This window comes from Gymnoscopelus microlampas (genome assembly GCF_963454915.1).
Source record: "Gymnoscopelus microlampas genome assembly, chromosome: 6".
Taxonomy (NCBI): Eukaryota; Metazoa; Chordata; class Actinopteri; order Myctophiformes; family Myctophidae; genus Gymnoscopelus; species Gymnoscopelus microlampas.
In genome coordinates, this window is record NC_139943.1 from 21,876,275 (window position 1) to 21,892,897 (window position 16,623).

General features: G+C 43.1%; 1 protein-coding gene across 5 annotated transcripts in view; it reads right to left on the reverse strand.

Moving 5' to 3' along the window:
• LOC311047175 (suppressor of tumorigenicity 7 protein homolog) overlaps positions 1-16,623 on the reverse strand; it is a 55,444-nt gene that overhangs the window by 1,675 nt on the left and 37,146 nt on the right. For 2 of the 5 annotated variants that reach the window (XM_084059810.1, XM_084059814.1), the window contains 11 exons: positions 14,846-14,900; positions 14,304-14,419; positions 14,038-14,113; positions 12,523-12,677; positions 11,797-11,894; positions 11,035-11,149; positions 9,894-9,966; positions 8,271-8,373; positions 6,146-6,302; positions 4,005-4,097; positions 2,442-2,584 (listed from right to left, as the gene is read on the reverse strand). In XM_084059810.1, the coding sequence (XP_083915936.1) occupies positions 2,442-2,584; positions 4,005-4,097; positions 6,146-6,302; positions 8,271-8,373; positions 9,894-9,966; positions 11,035-11,149; positions 11,797-11,894; positions 12,523-12,677; positions 14,038-14,113; positions 14,304-14,419; positions 14,846-14,900 (1,184 nt within the window). The remainder of the gene's footprint in view (positions 1-2,441; positions 2,585-4,004; positions 4,098-6,145; positions 6,303-8,270; positions 8,374-9,893; positions 9,967-11,034; positions 11,150-11,796; positions 11,895-12,522; positions 12,678-14,037; positions 14,114-14,303; positions 14,420-14,845; positions 14,901-16,623) is intronic. The other 3 variants (XM_084059813.1, XM_084059812.1, XM_084059811.1) reach the window with 3 other exon arrangements.

A 16,623-nucleotide genomic window follows, 5' to 3' on the forward strand; every position in this document is an offset into this window, starting at 1 on the left:
ACATTAAGACAGCCTTGGTATTTCTTTTGCCATTGTTCTTCATCTGTGAACCTGTCGTGATATCTCAACAACCCATTTTTCGGTCTTGACCTCGTGGTTGAGAAACACTGCTCTGGATATTAACCGTGGCGATTAGTAAACATGTGTATTACTACAGTCTATGAATTGTATACCAAGGACCCCAATGAAAACAAGACCGCAAGGACTTTTTTGGATGGACCTTTTAGACAAAGTATTATAAATGTAATTGTGCTGTTTACATTTTGTTGCCTAATAAAATATTCAATCAAACAGTCACATTATCTATCATTTGTAAAAGTCACAAGTTGAAATAACATCTCTGCTGCTCAGTGATTCAGTTCAACCGCACAAATGTTCAAGTTGAAACAATTGCCCAGGACTTTTTTGTTTTTTGTAGCCTAAATGTCTGACTGTACCTCGTGCTGTTTACATTTCTGACTAATAAAGTATTTAATCAAACAAAAGTGCGCCGTTTTTACTGCACATCTCTAACTTAACCCTTTTAACCCTTTAAGATCGGGAACGCATCTGTGTCATTTTGTGTCATTTTAGATTTCTTTGGCCATTCAAAAATCATGAAAATTTGTGCAAATCTTTGAAAATGTATATGTTTTAAAGCAATACCTTTTAACTCCGATCTGTGCTTCATCTGAGAACATATTCTGAGATGGGGGTCCGCAGCCAAATACATATAATTTTGGGGGTCCTTGACATGGGAAAGTTGGAGCACCACTGATATAGCAACTACGTTTTCTTTTAAAACGTAGGATTTAGAAGACATTTGTACTTGTTGCTGTCCGACAGAAACCAGCTAACTCCATTTTCCTGCTTTTGCATTTTTCTCCATAAATCAGTGCTATTGAACACCCTTTACGTCTGTGTGTTGATTAAAACAATATTGAACCAATGGAAAGTATTAAAAAGTGCTTCTGACAAAACCAGCTAACTCCATTGGATCCTCAAACTCTCTGCTAAACCAGCAAAGTCCACCAAAGGGGGGTGGAGGTAGCTGGTTTTGCTGACTCCAGGCTCCACCCCCTTTTGACCGCCAACCTCATTGTGAGCTTGGAGGTATTTAGCTGTTCTTATCAATGATGAACAAAACCTCCTAACTCCACTTTTTGTTTTCGTCATTTCCTGAAAAAATTACATTTTGGAGTTAGCTGGTTTCTGGTTGTCAGACAGCAGAGATATATTCTAAGATTTGCAAAAATGCTCACGATTTTTCAAAAATAGCTGATCTACAAGCTCATAGAGCTTGTATACCTGCTATTTTTGAACAGCAAAAGAAGGCAGGCTGTGAAGACTTCAAGCCTCCTCACAGCGCCCCACATCGCCACTGAGGTCGCCTCCACTTTGCACATGAGGAAATCACAAACGTGTTCTCGTGGTTACAGTTTTCAGAGAAATCCACATGCACGCCGTTTGAATTGAGGCTCGCCAGAGTGAGAAAGTGTGTGTGTGTGTGTTGTGTGTGCTAACAGCTCTATGCGGTGCTTCAGCGCTCCAACCAAAACAGAACCCCCGCCCCTCCCCCCACGAACCCCTCCTGCTATCAGAGGAGATGAGATCTACTGATAGTCACATCAGAGAGAGAGGATGAGCTCACAGACATTCCTACACCACTTAACCACAGGCTGCTGAAGAGAGGAAGAGAAAGAAGAGGAGGAGGAGGAAGTGAAGTAGAGCAGAGGTTCTCAAAGTGGGAAGCTGCCATTTTCAAGAGAGTAAAAAAAATGTCTTTTGAATAATTTTGAAACATTTTAACAAATCTTCTTTTGGACACACGGCACAATTATTTTTCATATGAGGGTCCGTGGCCAAATACATATCAATGTAGGGGTCCTTGACATGAAAATGCTTGACTGAGGTAGAGGAGAAGAGAAGGAGAGGGGAGGAAGAGAGGACGGGTGAGGAGATGAAGAGGTGACGTGGAAGGTGGAGGAGAGTAAAGGGGATAAGGACCTACACAGTGAGGAGCAGGGGAGTGCCCTCCTGTGGTTGGTGGTTAGAGTAGCTTGTAAAGTTTGTATTGGTATCTGGCTATCGCTACAGCAGATACCTAATAAATACGGCAGAAATACATTTGAGTTGATTGGGTGAATGTCGGTGTCAGTTATCAGCTAGTTGGTTTCACAGTCTAGTGCAGGTTACCTAAAGGCACAGGTGGCATTTGATCAAACAGCGCCGGCACATGAACTGTGCAAACCTGGCAATTGCCCAGGCGCCAAATCCCAAGGGGCCCCAAAGGGCACTATGCCACAAGTGATTTTTTTATTTTAGTTATTATTGTGCTCTCTACCTAGCTACACAACACAGACAGAAGTCGGGGAAGAAAACAACAAAACCACTGAAATGAAGCCGTCATTTAAATTATGTGTGGCGCAAAATAGTCGCTGTGAGCGCATGTGGGTACTCACAGCTTTAGCGAAGACTCCCATGAGTTCAGGGAACTGGTGTGTGAGGAGAGCCAACATGGCGGTGAAGGAACAGAGGCCAGCCGTGAACAAGATGAAGAAGGGAAGCTCCTTCTTGGGATACACTGACACCTCATGGAACACTGCTTCCACACACATACACAAAGACACACGCACGCAAGCACAAAGAGACACACACACACACACACACACACACACACACACACACACACACACACACACACACACACACACACACACACACACACACACACACACACACACACACACACACACACACACACACACACACACACACACACTCACACACACACACACACACACACACATAGAAACACAGACAGAGAGTACCAGGGTCAGCTACAGGCAGTCAGGATTTCAGCTCAAATCAATGTCATGTACAGTAGGAAACAGTGTGAGGTAGTAACTGTTCTCAGGTCAGTGGTTAACAACTGTACTGTAGGGGGAACAGTGTACAGCTGTCATATGCAAACAGCAGCCTGTCCTGCGCAGACACGTCTGATCAGGTTAGTACACCAGGTTTCTACCCCCCCCCCCCACACACACACACACACTACTGTTCAGAGAGGACTCCAATGAACTCTCTCTGTGTCTCAAATAAAGGTTATGAACCGTATTTAACTGCTACTACTTTTCACACATGCTGTAAACAATGTCCTGAGGAATTAAAAACACACGTCTGTTAAGCACCTGGCAGATTTCACCATAAAGAGCTTAAACACTGAGATGTATAGCTAATGAAGAAAACCCAGAGAAGTGATGCAGTGAATACACTAGCAGGAGTAGGGAAGGGTGTGTGTGCGTGTGCGTGTGCGTGCGTGTGCGTGTGCGTGTGCGTGTGTGTGTGTATCCTGAGCCAAATTAATCTAGTTAATGTGCTCCCTGAGGGCAAACAAACTCTACTGATTACTAAACTCTCTCTCTCTCTCTCTCTACTGTATGGCTGATTATTATAATCTAGTAATCTGTCAATACGTTTTTGGGGCGTAATTCAATTAGTCTATGCGATAAATCTTTATGGTGGTGAATGAATGCTCATCACAATGTGTGCAGCATTTTCTTTCCTTTTTTTGTGGCGGTTTGACCGAGTTTTAAACCAGTCAAAAGACAGTACCTCTGATGAACCCAGTAATTTGTGTTGGAAAAAATAACCAAACAGTTCAACAACAATGCAGTCCAGTTCCTTCAATGGACAACAAAAGGCCACTTCCCGATTGTTCAACAAAACTAAGGAAGCAATATTCCCAACCACAGTTCAGTTCAAACAACTAAAACAGCCTTTGTTTTTCTAGGGGGAGGGGGTATTTACGGGAGAATATTTAAACGGGAGGACAGCGGGAGAGAAGGGTAAAATATGGGAGAATCTTGGGATAAACGGGAGGGTTGACAGGTATGATCTCATCAACAGTAAAGTGGCCATGCGGCGTGTGTGTGTGTGTGTGTGTGTGTGTGTGTGTGTGTGTGTGTGTGTGTGTGTGTGTGTGTGTGTGTGCACTGTGCACTGTGCATGTGTTTGTGTCTTACTTGGTAGCAGCTCTCTGTCAGCCGTCTCTGTGCAGATAGGATAGGGATAGAAGAGGTGACCTTTCTCCAGCGGGTACGGGATCATTCTGAATGCTACACACACACAAACATACACACACGCACTCAATCAGATGATATAGTAAAGATGCAAATCATTGAAGTGTTTTGTAAGATTGTGTGTGTGTGTGGTGTGTGGTGTGTGTGTGTGTGTGTGTGTGTGTGTGTGTGTGTGTGTGTGTGTGAAAGGTATCAACTATCAAGTGAGTAATATTATGTCCTTGCCTGTGGGCATACATGCTTGTTTATGTGTGGATATGCATGCTCTGCACTGATACTCACTGCTGTGTGTGTGTGTGTGTGTGTGTGTGTGTGTGTGTGTGTGTGTGTGTGTGTGTGTGTGTGTGTGTGTGTGTGTGTGTGTGTGGGGTGTGACTCCTAAACCTTTAAACAGTAAACATCAACAAAAATGGCAAACGTTTAAAATTCTCTAGCCATTAAAACACTACTGTATATACTTTGTCTATTTCTCCCTCTACATCAAATCTCTTCGACGAAAACAGAACTTGTGAGATCTTCTATTTTATTTAGCAGAATGAATCCCCAGAATAGGGACGCCGGGGTATGGTTCCATGTGGTTAAAATGAGAATAAAAATGTTTATCTCCCCTGTGATAATGTGGGTGTATGTTGCTGATGTCTTTGTACTGCTTTGCTCACACGTTACAGCTGGCTGTGAGCGATGGCTTCATAGCCAGAAGCAAGCCTTGAGCGTGTCGTGGGAGCTGACAGTATTAAGCTCGTCGCCAATTCCCATCACGGTTCTGTAGTGACACAGGGTCTGTGCTTAACCCATTCAATCCGCCAACGCATTCGTGTCATTTTAGATTTCTTTGGCTATCTACAAGCTCATTATGAGCGCACTATGAGCTTGTAGATCTGCTATTTTTGAAAAATCTTGAAAATGTGTGCAAATCTTTGAATATATATATATTTTTAAGCAAACATTTGTAACTGAAATCTTTGCTTCTGGGGGGGGGGGTCCCTGGAACAAAGCATTTTGAGATTGGTGTCTGCGGCCAAAAAAAAAGAAAGAAAAAAAAGGTTTTCTAAATCCTAACACTATGTTGCTATGTCGGTGGTGCGCCAACCTTTCCATGTCAAGGACCAACCAAAATGATATGTATTTGGCCACGGATCCCCATCTCAAAATATGTTGTTCCAGGTACCCCCATAAAACGCAGATCGGAGTTAAAAATATTCGCTTTAAAACGTTTTATTTATATATATATATATATATATATATATATATATATATATATATATATATATATATATAAATAAAACGATAAAAAATAGCAGATCTACAAGCTCATGAGCTTGTATATCTGCTACTTTTGAATAGGCCAAAGAAATCTTAAAATGACACAGATGCGTTCCCGGTCTTAGTGGATTAAAACACCATCAGACACACGCTCTCATTCAGAGCTGCACAACGCAGTGGAACTCCATTGATGTCATGTTCTCATATCTGGCGGAGTAGAGATGGGCAATTAACCACATGAAGGCGCTGAGCGTTTATTTTGCGCTCGCGCGTTCACGTGTGGTGTGTTTTTATCTGCTTTCAGAGAGCTGGGATATTTTCTACTCGGGCGTTTGGAAGACGAGCGCCTTGGCGTTTTCGGCCGGGAAACAACGGCTCGGTGGACATTGTCCCTAAGAGGGACTGTCTGTGTGTGTGTGTTTGTCCTGAGCTAATCTCATAAACCGCTGGACCGATCAGCGTACAACTTCGTATGCACACTGACGGTAGGCTAACTTAGTCTCCACACATCTTACATTTTTTTCACGTGCGCGTGTGTGTGTATGTGTGTGTGCATGCGTGAATATGTCATTGTGTATATCATCTCTGTCAGGTGGAAACCTCATATGTCCAAAACTTTTCAGGATTCAAATTCAAAATTGTGTGTGATGCTGTATAATACAGCGTACAAATGGCCACAAAACCTGTCATTTTGGGACAAAAAAAAAGAATGGAGGGGGGCAAGTGTGCATATGGGAAAAATGTAACTCTCTGAGAGTGTGTAACTTTTGTGTGTGTGTGTGTGTGTGTGTGTGTGTGTGTGTGTGTGTGTGTGTACGGACACTCACTGCCCTCCCAGGTACAGTGCAGCAGGTTGAGAGCTCCCTCCACCCTCTTCCAGTGCTGCAGGTGGAAGAATGCATAGGCAATGGCTTCGCTGTCACCTCTCTTCAGAATGTGCTCCGGAGGCAAGATTAAACTTTTCATTTCTAACAGGTACTGAAGAGGAGATGAGGACACACAGCGCGCGCGCGCACACACACACACACACACACACACACACACACACGCACACACACACAGTGAGGAAGAGAGAGAAGGACAATGTGAGGTCGAGAGAGAGAGAGATGAGAATGTGACCAAGATCGATAGAGAGATGGAAAGAGAGATAGAGAAAAATGACAGCATGAGGCAGTTAGAGAAACAGGAAAAAGAGAGAAGAAAGGGAGAAAAGAAATACAGAAAATAACAATAAATTAGTAACTATTTATACAAAATAGAAATACAAACACAAGTAGATAATGATGCTGTATATTAGCATTTAAGCTAATGAGATGAGATACACTTTTTAATACCAGAGGGGAAATTAAGGTGTTGGATTCCTTTAGGGGATTCATAAATATATAACATAATACTATCAACCTGAACCTGTATTACTGCTGTGGAGGGTAGAAAGTGTTCCAACACTGAAAGTAACACACACGCAGCGTGTGTGGAATGGACACCATTGACAACAAAAGAGTGCTCCTGCACATCCAACTAACATTCTGAGATGGACTCCGTAGACAAACAATATTGAAAACAGAAGATAAAGGGTCTGCACACTGTACCACCCTTTGGCAGATTTTTATTAAGCATCATAGTGACTTTTTGAGCAAAACACACTCCTTAGACAATCATAAGACAGACTAGTACGGTGATAATACAAGTACAGTGGCATAAAAGTCAGTACAGTGGTAGAAATCACCATCACAGTGGAATATTAAGTCCAGTACTATAAGAGACCAGCACAGTAGCATATAAACACCAATACGGTGCTATTTTTCATAATGTAAGTCCAATGGTATATGCAATCTAGTACAATCAATGGTATATTACATCCAGTACAGTGGTATATATTGGTATATATTTTTACCACTTCAGTAAATAAGTCAAATAAGTCCAGTATGGCGGTATATAAGACCAATACGATGGAATACATTACCGGTAAAGTGGTGTATTGTATACAAAGTGCAGTACAGAGGTATAATTAAGTTCAGTACAGTATGAACAGCATGACTGTTAAACACTCTGCAGCCAATAATTATTTCTCACTGTGCTTTGCTTCATGTCAGCATTTCAGCGCACTGTTTCACAGCAGGTTGAAAGGGCTTTTACTGCCTCCACTATGGAACGTACAACTGTCTGGATCCTGAGATAACGTCCTGAGTGGTCTCTGGGAAGGTACACTTTCTGCCTCGTATCCTTTTAATGTTATTCTGAGACAAAGGCCATTCGGGGTGGCTTGGACGGTTTCCACACAAACTAGGTACACCAAGGGATACATCTCGGCTGTATATCAGTACTGGACGATATTTGCCTCGTTGACTATTTACCTCGTTGCCGATATTTTTCTGTTGTTTGTATCAATTTTGCACTTGCTATTGATTTGATTGATCGATTGATTGATTGAATCAATTAGACAGAAATGTAAACAGCACGTGGTACAGCAAGACATTAAGGCTAAAAGGATAACCGCAGCCTACCAAGCTGAAGGTTTGGAACAGTTATGTATTATGATGAAGATTCATTTCTTTCTCTGGCAAAAAATGGGAATAAATAGCAATGAAAACTAAATAAAGAAATATCAAATTGTTATTTTAAACATCGTTATCGGCCCAGAACTTCTATATCGGTGCATCCCTAACGCGAACCATATGGGGACCCGGGTTAGAGTCGGACCCCGTGTCTCTGCTCATGTTTTCCTGTCTCTCTACACTGACTTCTGTGAAATAAAAGTATAAAATGACAAAAATAATTATGAAATATTCAAACTCTCTTAACCGTAGAGCAGTGGTTCCTATGAGTACGGTTTGTGTACAATAGGTTGTAATTTTGGGGACATTGTGGGGGGAGTTGTATCTATGTTAACAGACAGTGTGTTGTTGTCATGTTATAGCAGTGTACAGTATGCGTGTTGGGTCTTACTTTAGGGACGTGAGGGTTGAACTCCACAGCTCTGTGGATGGCCTCCACAGCATTCATTTCTGCTGTGCTCAGCCCTCGCCTCGATGCTGCCTCTGGAGAGAACCTGCACCAACACGCACACACGCACACACGCACACACACACACACACACACACACACACACGCAGAGTAACACTTAAACACTGGAGTGGCTGTGTCACTGTGTGGGGCACAAACCAGATGAACCCTAGCGTCCCTATTCCAGGCATGTTAGAAGAGGAAAACTTTCGGCAAAAATAGCCAATATACAAGCTCAAGCAGAAGTAGATCGGCTATATTCGGCAAAGCGATTTGGTGTAGACTATAGCGAAAAAAGGAGGACACCAAATATACACCCCTTGGGGACCTCTGTCAATAAGTAATATAGGGTTTAAATGGTTAAGACTTGTGTGTGTGTGTGTGTGTGTGTGTGTGTGTGTGTGTGTGTGTGTGTGTGTGTGTGTGTGTGTGTGTGTGTGTGTGTGTGTGTGTGTGTGTGTGTGTGTGTGTGAGACTCAGATATGAGTCTTGTTGAGATACGTGTCTATATGTATTTGTGTCAAAGTAAAGACAATCTCAGCACATACACCAAAATCTCAACCACTTTACACATATTATATGTCTGTGTGTGCGTTTGTTTTGAGAATCACAGATAACCCCATACACACGCCTGCAGGCGACCAGCACAGACAAAAAAAGTCACACATCTCACGACAACACATGAACCCCCAGGGGAAACCCGTTTAAAAGAAAGAACACAATTACTCCCAACCCATTTAAAGACAACACCATCGCTCAACCCCATTCTCTGTTTCACACAAGATGTTACCCCACCTTCCCCACCCCACCTCCAGTGGTGGAAGAAGTACTCAGATTTTTTTATTTAAGTAAAAGTAGTAATTCCACGATATAATAATAATGATAATAATACAAACATATAAAGTAAAAGGCCTTTATTTGAATAAAAGCACCAAAGTATTGCCATCAAAATACACTTACTGTACTAAAGTGAAAGTACTCAAAACTTCAAAAACAGTCGATCTAGAAGCTCACAACACATCGCACCGTGACGCGTTGTGAGCTTGTAGATTAGCTATTTTCAAATAGACAACGTGGTTAATGTATGTTTTGCAATAATAATGTAAAGTTACAAAGTAGCTTCTAACTTAGGTTTTCAAATAATTGTAGGGCAGTGAAGAGTTCAATATTTGCCTCTGAGGTGTAGTGGAGTAGAAGTATAAAGTATCAATACTCAAGTAAAGTAAAAGTACCTCAAAACTGTACTTAACCACTTAAACCCCAGCATCCTTCGCAGGAAAATAGCAGATCGACATGTTGTGAGCGCTGCAACGCGTTGTGAGCTTGTCGATCGGCTGTTTTCACTTCAGCGAAAGCTTTCCCCACAATAACAGAAAACAAAAAAATACACTGTTATAGAGCCCCGAAGGACTCCGGTCAACCATATAGGGTTTAAGTGTTTAAGTATTAGTACTCGAGTAAATATACTGAGTTACTTTCCATCACTACCCACCTCCTCCCTCCCCGCGGGGGCCCACAGTCTTAAATAGCGGGGGCCTCGGTGTGCCCCGGGAAAGCGATACTCACTTGTCCGACACCGCCCTGGCTTTGAGCAAGGCAGCCGTGTAGCATATTGTTGCTGATTTGGGTAAGCTGATATCTGTGGATGAGACACACAAAAGCAATGTGATGGGTGTTTTCTCTTAGCGAACCACCACCAGTTTGAAATTACACTCGTAGTAAGCAGACAGCAAGGGTGCTGGACTGGGCTGGGGAGCGTTGTAGACCCCCACCCCTGCCCCCCCCCCAAGGGGACCATAGGTGGGAGAAAATTGAGCAGAATGTGGCGTTAAAAGTTTGGGTTTCATCGCCGCGGGGGACATCAGTGTGTTGGAGGAGTCGTTCAGTTACCTAATAGTCGAATGTGATCTGGTGTGACTCGTCAATGTGATACAACAGCTGAGTGTTTCTTATGTTAGCTGAGTAAGTGTTTGTGTCTCTGCTCCAGTGTTACACATTCAACACGACAACACGCAACTACTGACCTGGGACCTTTGTGTAACATGAACGATGAAGTGTGTACCGTATTAAATGTTTCACCATAATACAAAACCAAAACCTGTTTACCATTTAAACTGTAAGAGTGTGTGTGTGTGTGTGTGTGTGTGTGTGTGTGTGTGTGTGTGTGTGTGTGTGTGTGTGTGTGTGTGTGTGTGTGTGTGTGTGTGTGTGTGCTTGCGCACATGGACGCACAGCACGTTTTCTTTTTTTTTCTTTTTCTTTTTTGTTATTCCTTATCTAACCAGGGTAGTAGCTGAGCACAAGCGCTCATTTCCAGCAACGCCCTGCACATATAGAGATACACAGACAGACACACACATTAAAACCTGGGAGCTGACCAGTACAACCACAGTCTTATACTGTTGGCCACTCAGCAGCTCCACTGCGCTGAGCAGTTGGGGGTTCAGTGACTTGCTCAAGGGCACTTCAGCGGAGTTGGGGAGGGGTGAGAGTGGTGGCTATTCACTTCCCCACCCAGAAGTTTCCTGCCGGTCCGGGGGAATCGAACCAGAAACCTTTCGGCAACAAGTGTGCTCCTCTAACCTTTAGGCTACCGCTGCCCCATGCCTGTGTCTGCTCTGCAGTAATTGTGGTGTGTCTGCGTTTGTGTGTGTGTGTGTGTGTGTGTGTGTGTGTGTGTGTGTGTGTGTGTGTGTGTGTGTCTCACCATCGTACTTGGCTAATACAGCCTGGACATCAGCGTAGTTCTGGAGTTCCAACAGTGACTCCAGCAGGTTCTCATGGATGTTGAACATACTGAGGAGAGGGAACTCCTTCATTAACTGGAAAACACACAACTGTTGTTACATGTAATACCAGACAGGGGGCGACACACACTCACACATACATAGAGGGCACATGGCTAGCTAATAATAATAACTACAGCTTTGCCTTAGTATCAAGTGGGCAAATAAAGCATTGGCCGTTATTATAAGTTGTTGGTTAAATCAGATGATGGAAAATGTATTTCTAGGTTTGTTATCAGAATAATACCAGTATGATTAAACACAAGTATGGAAACAAGTTTCAATATCAGATGAAAGAAAAAACAAGAAAAGAAAGTGCACTAATGTCATCACATAAGTCAAATGCCATCTTTATTGTTAGCTGTTGTTAGCACAGATTGTTACAACGTCTGTACATTAACACTGGAAATGAGACACGGTCATGAAAGCATTGTGAATGAATGAATGTGTGTTTGTGCACATGTTAGAGAAAAAAAGAGATGGGAGCTCTCAAATGAAAAGTAGGTCCATATGTATGAGACTGTGTGTGTATGTCTGTGTGTGTGTGTGTGTGTGTGTGTGTGTGTGTGTGTGTGTGTGTGTGTGTGTGTGTGTGTGTGTGTGTGTGTGTGTGTGTGTGTGTGTGTGTGTGTGTGTGTGTGTGTGTGTGTGTGCACGTTCCCGTCAGCATGCTGTGTACTTACGTCTCTCATCATTTTAACTGCTTCTCGTGTGCGGCCCAGCTTTCTAGAACACATGGCCAGTCTTCTTTTAATATACACCAACACATTGGTGTCCCTTCCTAACACACACACACACACACACACACACACACACACACACACACACACACACACACACACACACACACGTAAGAAACATGCATAAAGTAAGAGCAACATGTATAGCAATAGCACTCTTAACACACAGGCATTTATGTAGCACTATATTGTGTGCATGATAAGTTGTTTATTTTTTATTTATGAAATAATACACAGCCATGGGCATATACACACATCTTTGAGGTTCATTCTGGATCAATTGTATTGGAACACGTAGTGTAGGAATGTTTTATTTTTTAAAAATGTCTCCAAATATTCCACTACAAACTGTAGGAAGAAACTATTTGGAACACAGCAAATAGACTCTAATTTGACTGCATGTGGGAGAGGATTTGAGTTTATGAATACATGAACCAAATGACAGCAAGCTAGCCAGCATGCGTACGTACGCATGCTGGCTAGCTTGCTGTCATTTTGTTCATGTTTTGGTTCATCATTTGGTTCATGTTTTGGTGGATGTTTGTGTGTGCAACTGTACGTGTGTGTGTGTGTGTGTGTGTGTGTGTGTGTGTGTGTGTGTGTGTGTGTGTGTGTGTGTGTGTGTGTGTGTGTGTGTGTGTGTGTGTGTGTGTGTGTGTGTATACTCACTGTGCTGAGCCTCATACTGTGTCCCATGGTGCTGGAGCTGCTGGCTGCGTCTGTAACAGCCCTCTCCAGCCTTTAGAGCTTGTTTAAACAACTTCTCAGCCTCCACTATGGTGGTTGCCTCTTCTTCTGCAAGCAGGATGTACGCGGTTGCACAACTAACACACACACACACACACACACACACACACACACACACACACACACACACACACACACACACACAGGAACAGAGGAGGATGAGAAAAGAACGAAAAGAGGAAGGCAGAGGAGAGTAGGGCAAGAGAGACACAGGAGAGAAGAAAAGAGTACACACAGTATGTGTAGTTAGCCCTCTGCTCAGGGTCACTCGTCCAGACACAAGCGTTCATATCTGTGTATGATTTGAACTTTCCTTCCACCAAGGACCGTCATTTAAGAACAGATTTATTTCTTGAATTATTCATCAGCTTATGACTTCCTCCCTGTCTCCTCCTGTGTGCCGAGTTTGTTTATGACAGATGGGGACTTTGCCATCTAGAAAAGCACTTTTAAAGTCCATATATTATTCACCACACTCTGGCAGATCAAAGACCCTCTCAAATCTCCTCACACTCTCCGAGAGTAAGCCCGCATGGAAGCCTTTGTAGTACAGACACAAAAGAATACATCGATCCTACGTCACTCTCACACGTCCTTATTTCTGCACATGCATCGTTCATTCAATGTGACTCGCATGTATTTTTCTCTCACCGTTACTCTATTCTTGCTACTTTTGTGTGACACTGTAGTATGACGAAGTAGGGCATGCATTTACAAAAAAAAGCTAAAAGGTTAAAATATGGAGATAAGAGGTTTCTGCCTGACAGCAACGCTATAATGGTGACTGTTATCACGTATCGTGTTTTGAGTGCGTAGGTGTTTAATGATTCAGTTTGTTTGGATTCCTTTGATACAGTATGACCAAAAATAAGATGTGCATCTTTTCCAGGGTTCAACAGTATACTGCCACAAATGTCATGCTACCAATAACGCTGAGTGAAAAAGGGCAGTGTGTGTATGTGGGTGGGTGGGTGTGCAACCTCGGCTTCAAAGTGAGGATGGAATAGAATTCTTATGGCATTTTTACAGCTGCAAGACCATAAAATGTCTTCCCAGTGCGTCTTCATTTTCCAATTTACGCGTACACGTGCTTCCAAATGTTCCAATTATGGGGAACATGGCTTCTCTTTAATGTTTCAATTTAAGGCCATATGCAGGCCATCTCCTCTATAACCACTGACTCTTTATGTGTTTGTGACGTAGTCTGGCAGCCAGAGAAATGTAAAGCGTTTAAAAGTGACAGATGCTCAATAGGGCACAGGATGGATTTGTTTTGTCAGGAGAGGAAGGGCCTCTGTTAGAGCTGGACTGCGGTGCTTGTATTACAAAGACCTGCTGATTCGATGTTACCCATTGTGAACACTTTGATAGCAGAAGGTTGTGTCTATGCCGGTGCATAGAGAGAGGCAGAAAGAGAGAGAAAGAAATGAGACTCACTCTTCTAGCTCCAGAGCTTCATGTGCTGCAGAGATACGAGCCTGTGGGTTCCTCTCCCGCCACGCCTTCTGCATGACTGTACACACACACACACGTTTACAAGGTCAGAGCGGTCACCATCCCATCTGTAGATATATGAATATTAAACTGTGTGTGTGTGTGTGTGTGTGTGTGTGTGTGTGTGTGTGTGTGTGTGTGTGTGTGTGTGTGTGTGTGTGTGTGTGTGTGTGTGTGTGTGTGTGTGTGTGTGTGTGTGTGTCTCTTACTAGCGTCAGAAGGACGGAGGTGGTCTGAGTCACAGGTGAAGAATGTCTGGTGGTCCTGAGCCGACAGGTTCATATCGTAGTATGTCAACGGCTCTCTACCCGTCACCCAGGTATACCTGCACACACACACACACACACACACACACACACACACACACACACACACACACACACACATCACAAAATTACCACCAATCAAATTTTCCACTAAAATGACAAAGGAAAAGCACACATGGAGTGTGGGGCGATAGGAACAATAAAAGATCAATATGACACAATTAGATTAGTGAAAGAAAGAGACTAACAGAGCGGAAAGGAGAGATTGCATCTACAAATCCAGCGAGAGAATTAATGAAAGGTGGCTCTAGAGAGAACGAAAAGTAAAACTCTTGAGGACACAGAACTGAGTAAAAAACAAGAGACAGAGAGGGCAACAGAACAAAGTATATCACAACAACGGTAAGATAGAGAGACTGACAGAAAGAGAGACAGAGAGCGCAAAGGGTAAACTTTACATGCAGGTCTCAGCACCCATCGCTCACCGGTTGTACTCTGCTCCTCTAAATAAATTCAACGGATTTCGCCATACTTTACATTCTGCAAGAGAAGAGACAGAGAGAGAGAGAGATATGAGGGAACAACAATGGGGATAAATGTCAAGGATAAAGTAGACGGTTCAAAGGGATCACGTGCCAGGTCTGTCTTATGACAGCAGGGCTGAAGGGTCGGTCTCTCTCAACAGACACATGGAATGAATGCTCAATCTATTTGGATTTGTAAGCTTTTGCACGTCATGGAACACTCTGCACGAATAACTTAAGATGGACTTCATGTGCATAGCTGGTTTCTCCATGTTGACTTATTGCTCATGCAAACACATCCATCACAGATAATTCAACACTATTGTACTACCCTACCCAGCATTACTGTCTATCTACCAGGACTTTCTATAAGGTACCAGGGCTGTCTATAATGTTCCACGGCTGAATTAACCATTCTCATTATGTACTAGGACTTTCTATAATGTACCATTCTATAATGTACCACTACTGTTTATGTACTAGGGCTGTCTATACTGTACCCAGGCTGTTTGTAATCTACCAGAGCTGTCTATAATCTACATGGGCTTTCTGTACACAAACCCACGGAGCGCTGCCCTGTAGGTGGCCATTGCTGTGTTGTCAGTCAGCTGGAGTCACTAACCCCCCCCCCACACACACACACACACACACACACACACACTTTACAAAGATGTACAGAAAATCGGGACGCACCACCTACGTCAGGTGCCAGTAGTTTATGGCTGCTCTGCTAACGTCAACAGACGGTCAGGACCGCAGCAGCAGCTGACTGACACCGCAGCAATGGCGGCGCCACCTACAGGGCAGTGCTCCGTGGATTTGTGTTTAATGTAGACCAGGGCTGTTTTTACAGTATGTACAAGTGCTGTCTCTATACTCTACAAGGGATTATGTAGACCAGGTCTATCCATATAGTACCAGAGCTGCCTATGATGTACCAGGGCTGTCTCTGGACAAAGTTAACTTAGTGCCCTAATCTTAGCATACGTTTCATCATTTTAACCAGAATCTAAATAAGTGATTAAGTCACAGCTGGGAAGGGACTGAGAAGTGGTCAGCAAGATGAAGCGCCACTCGATACTACTGCTATGATGGTGTGAGCTGGGCTTGTGGTCTGGAGGCTGACTCGGTGGTGTGTATCAGTCAATGAATCAAACTTTATTTTGTACATTAAAATGCAATGCACTGCAAGTGAAAGTGTCATGATAAAATAATAAAATGAAAAGGCAGGATCAGATGGGCATGAATCAGACAGGGGAAATGTAATGGGGGGAATTAATAAAATAGGGAGGAGTTTAAGTTATTAACTTTAAAGAGATGGGGCTGGGGGTCTATTCAGAAGTGACTACACAGAGAGAGAATTCATCAGGTCATCTTGCAGAGGAGAGGTGATCTTAAATAAGTCTATTGTGTCCTACATGGACACAATAGACAGCCTATTTAAGATGGTCTCTCTCCTATTTTGTAAAAGAACATGATGAGGGTCTCTGGACCAAAACGTTGATTCCCATTAAACCTTTTATTTGCATTTGAAGACGTGTGTGGGAGTCTTACTTCTACACTGATCAGCTCTTGGTCTTCTACGGCGCACCTGTCATTCTGTAGGTGTGCAAGAGTTTTGCTCGTCCACATTCACATGTCCCATATTACTATTTGCTGGTGTTCCCATACTGTAACACATGTACTGTATGTTCCCTGAATATATTTATCAGTGCTTCCTCAATGTAGGAGCGCTGTCT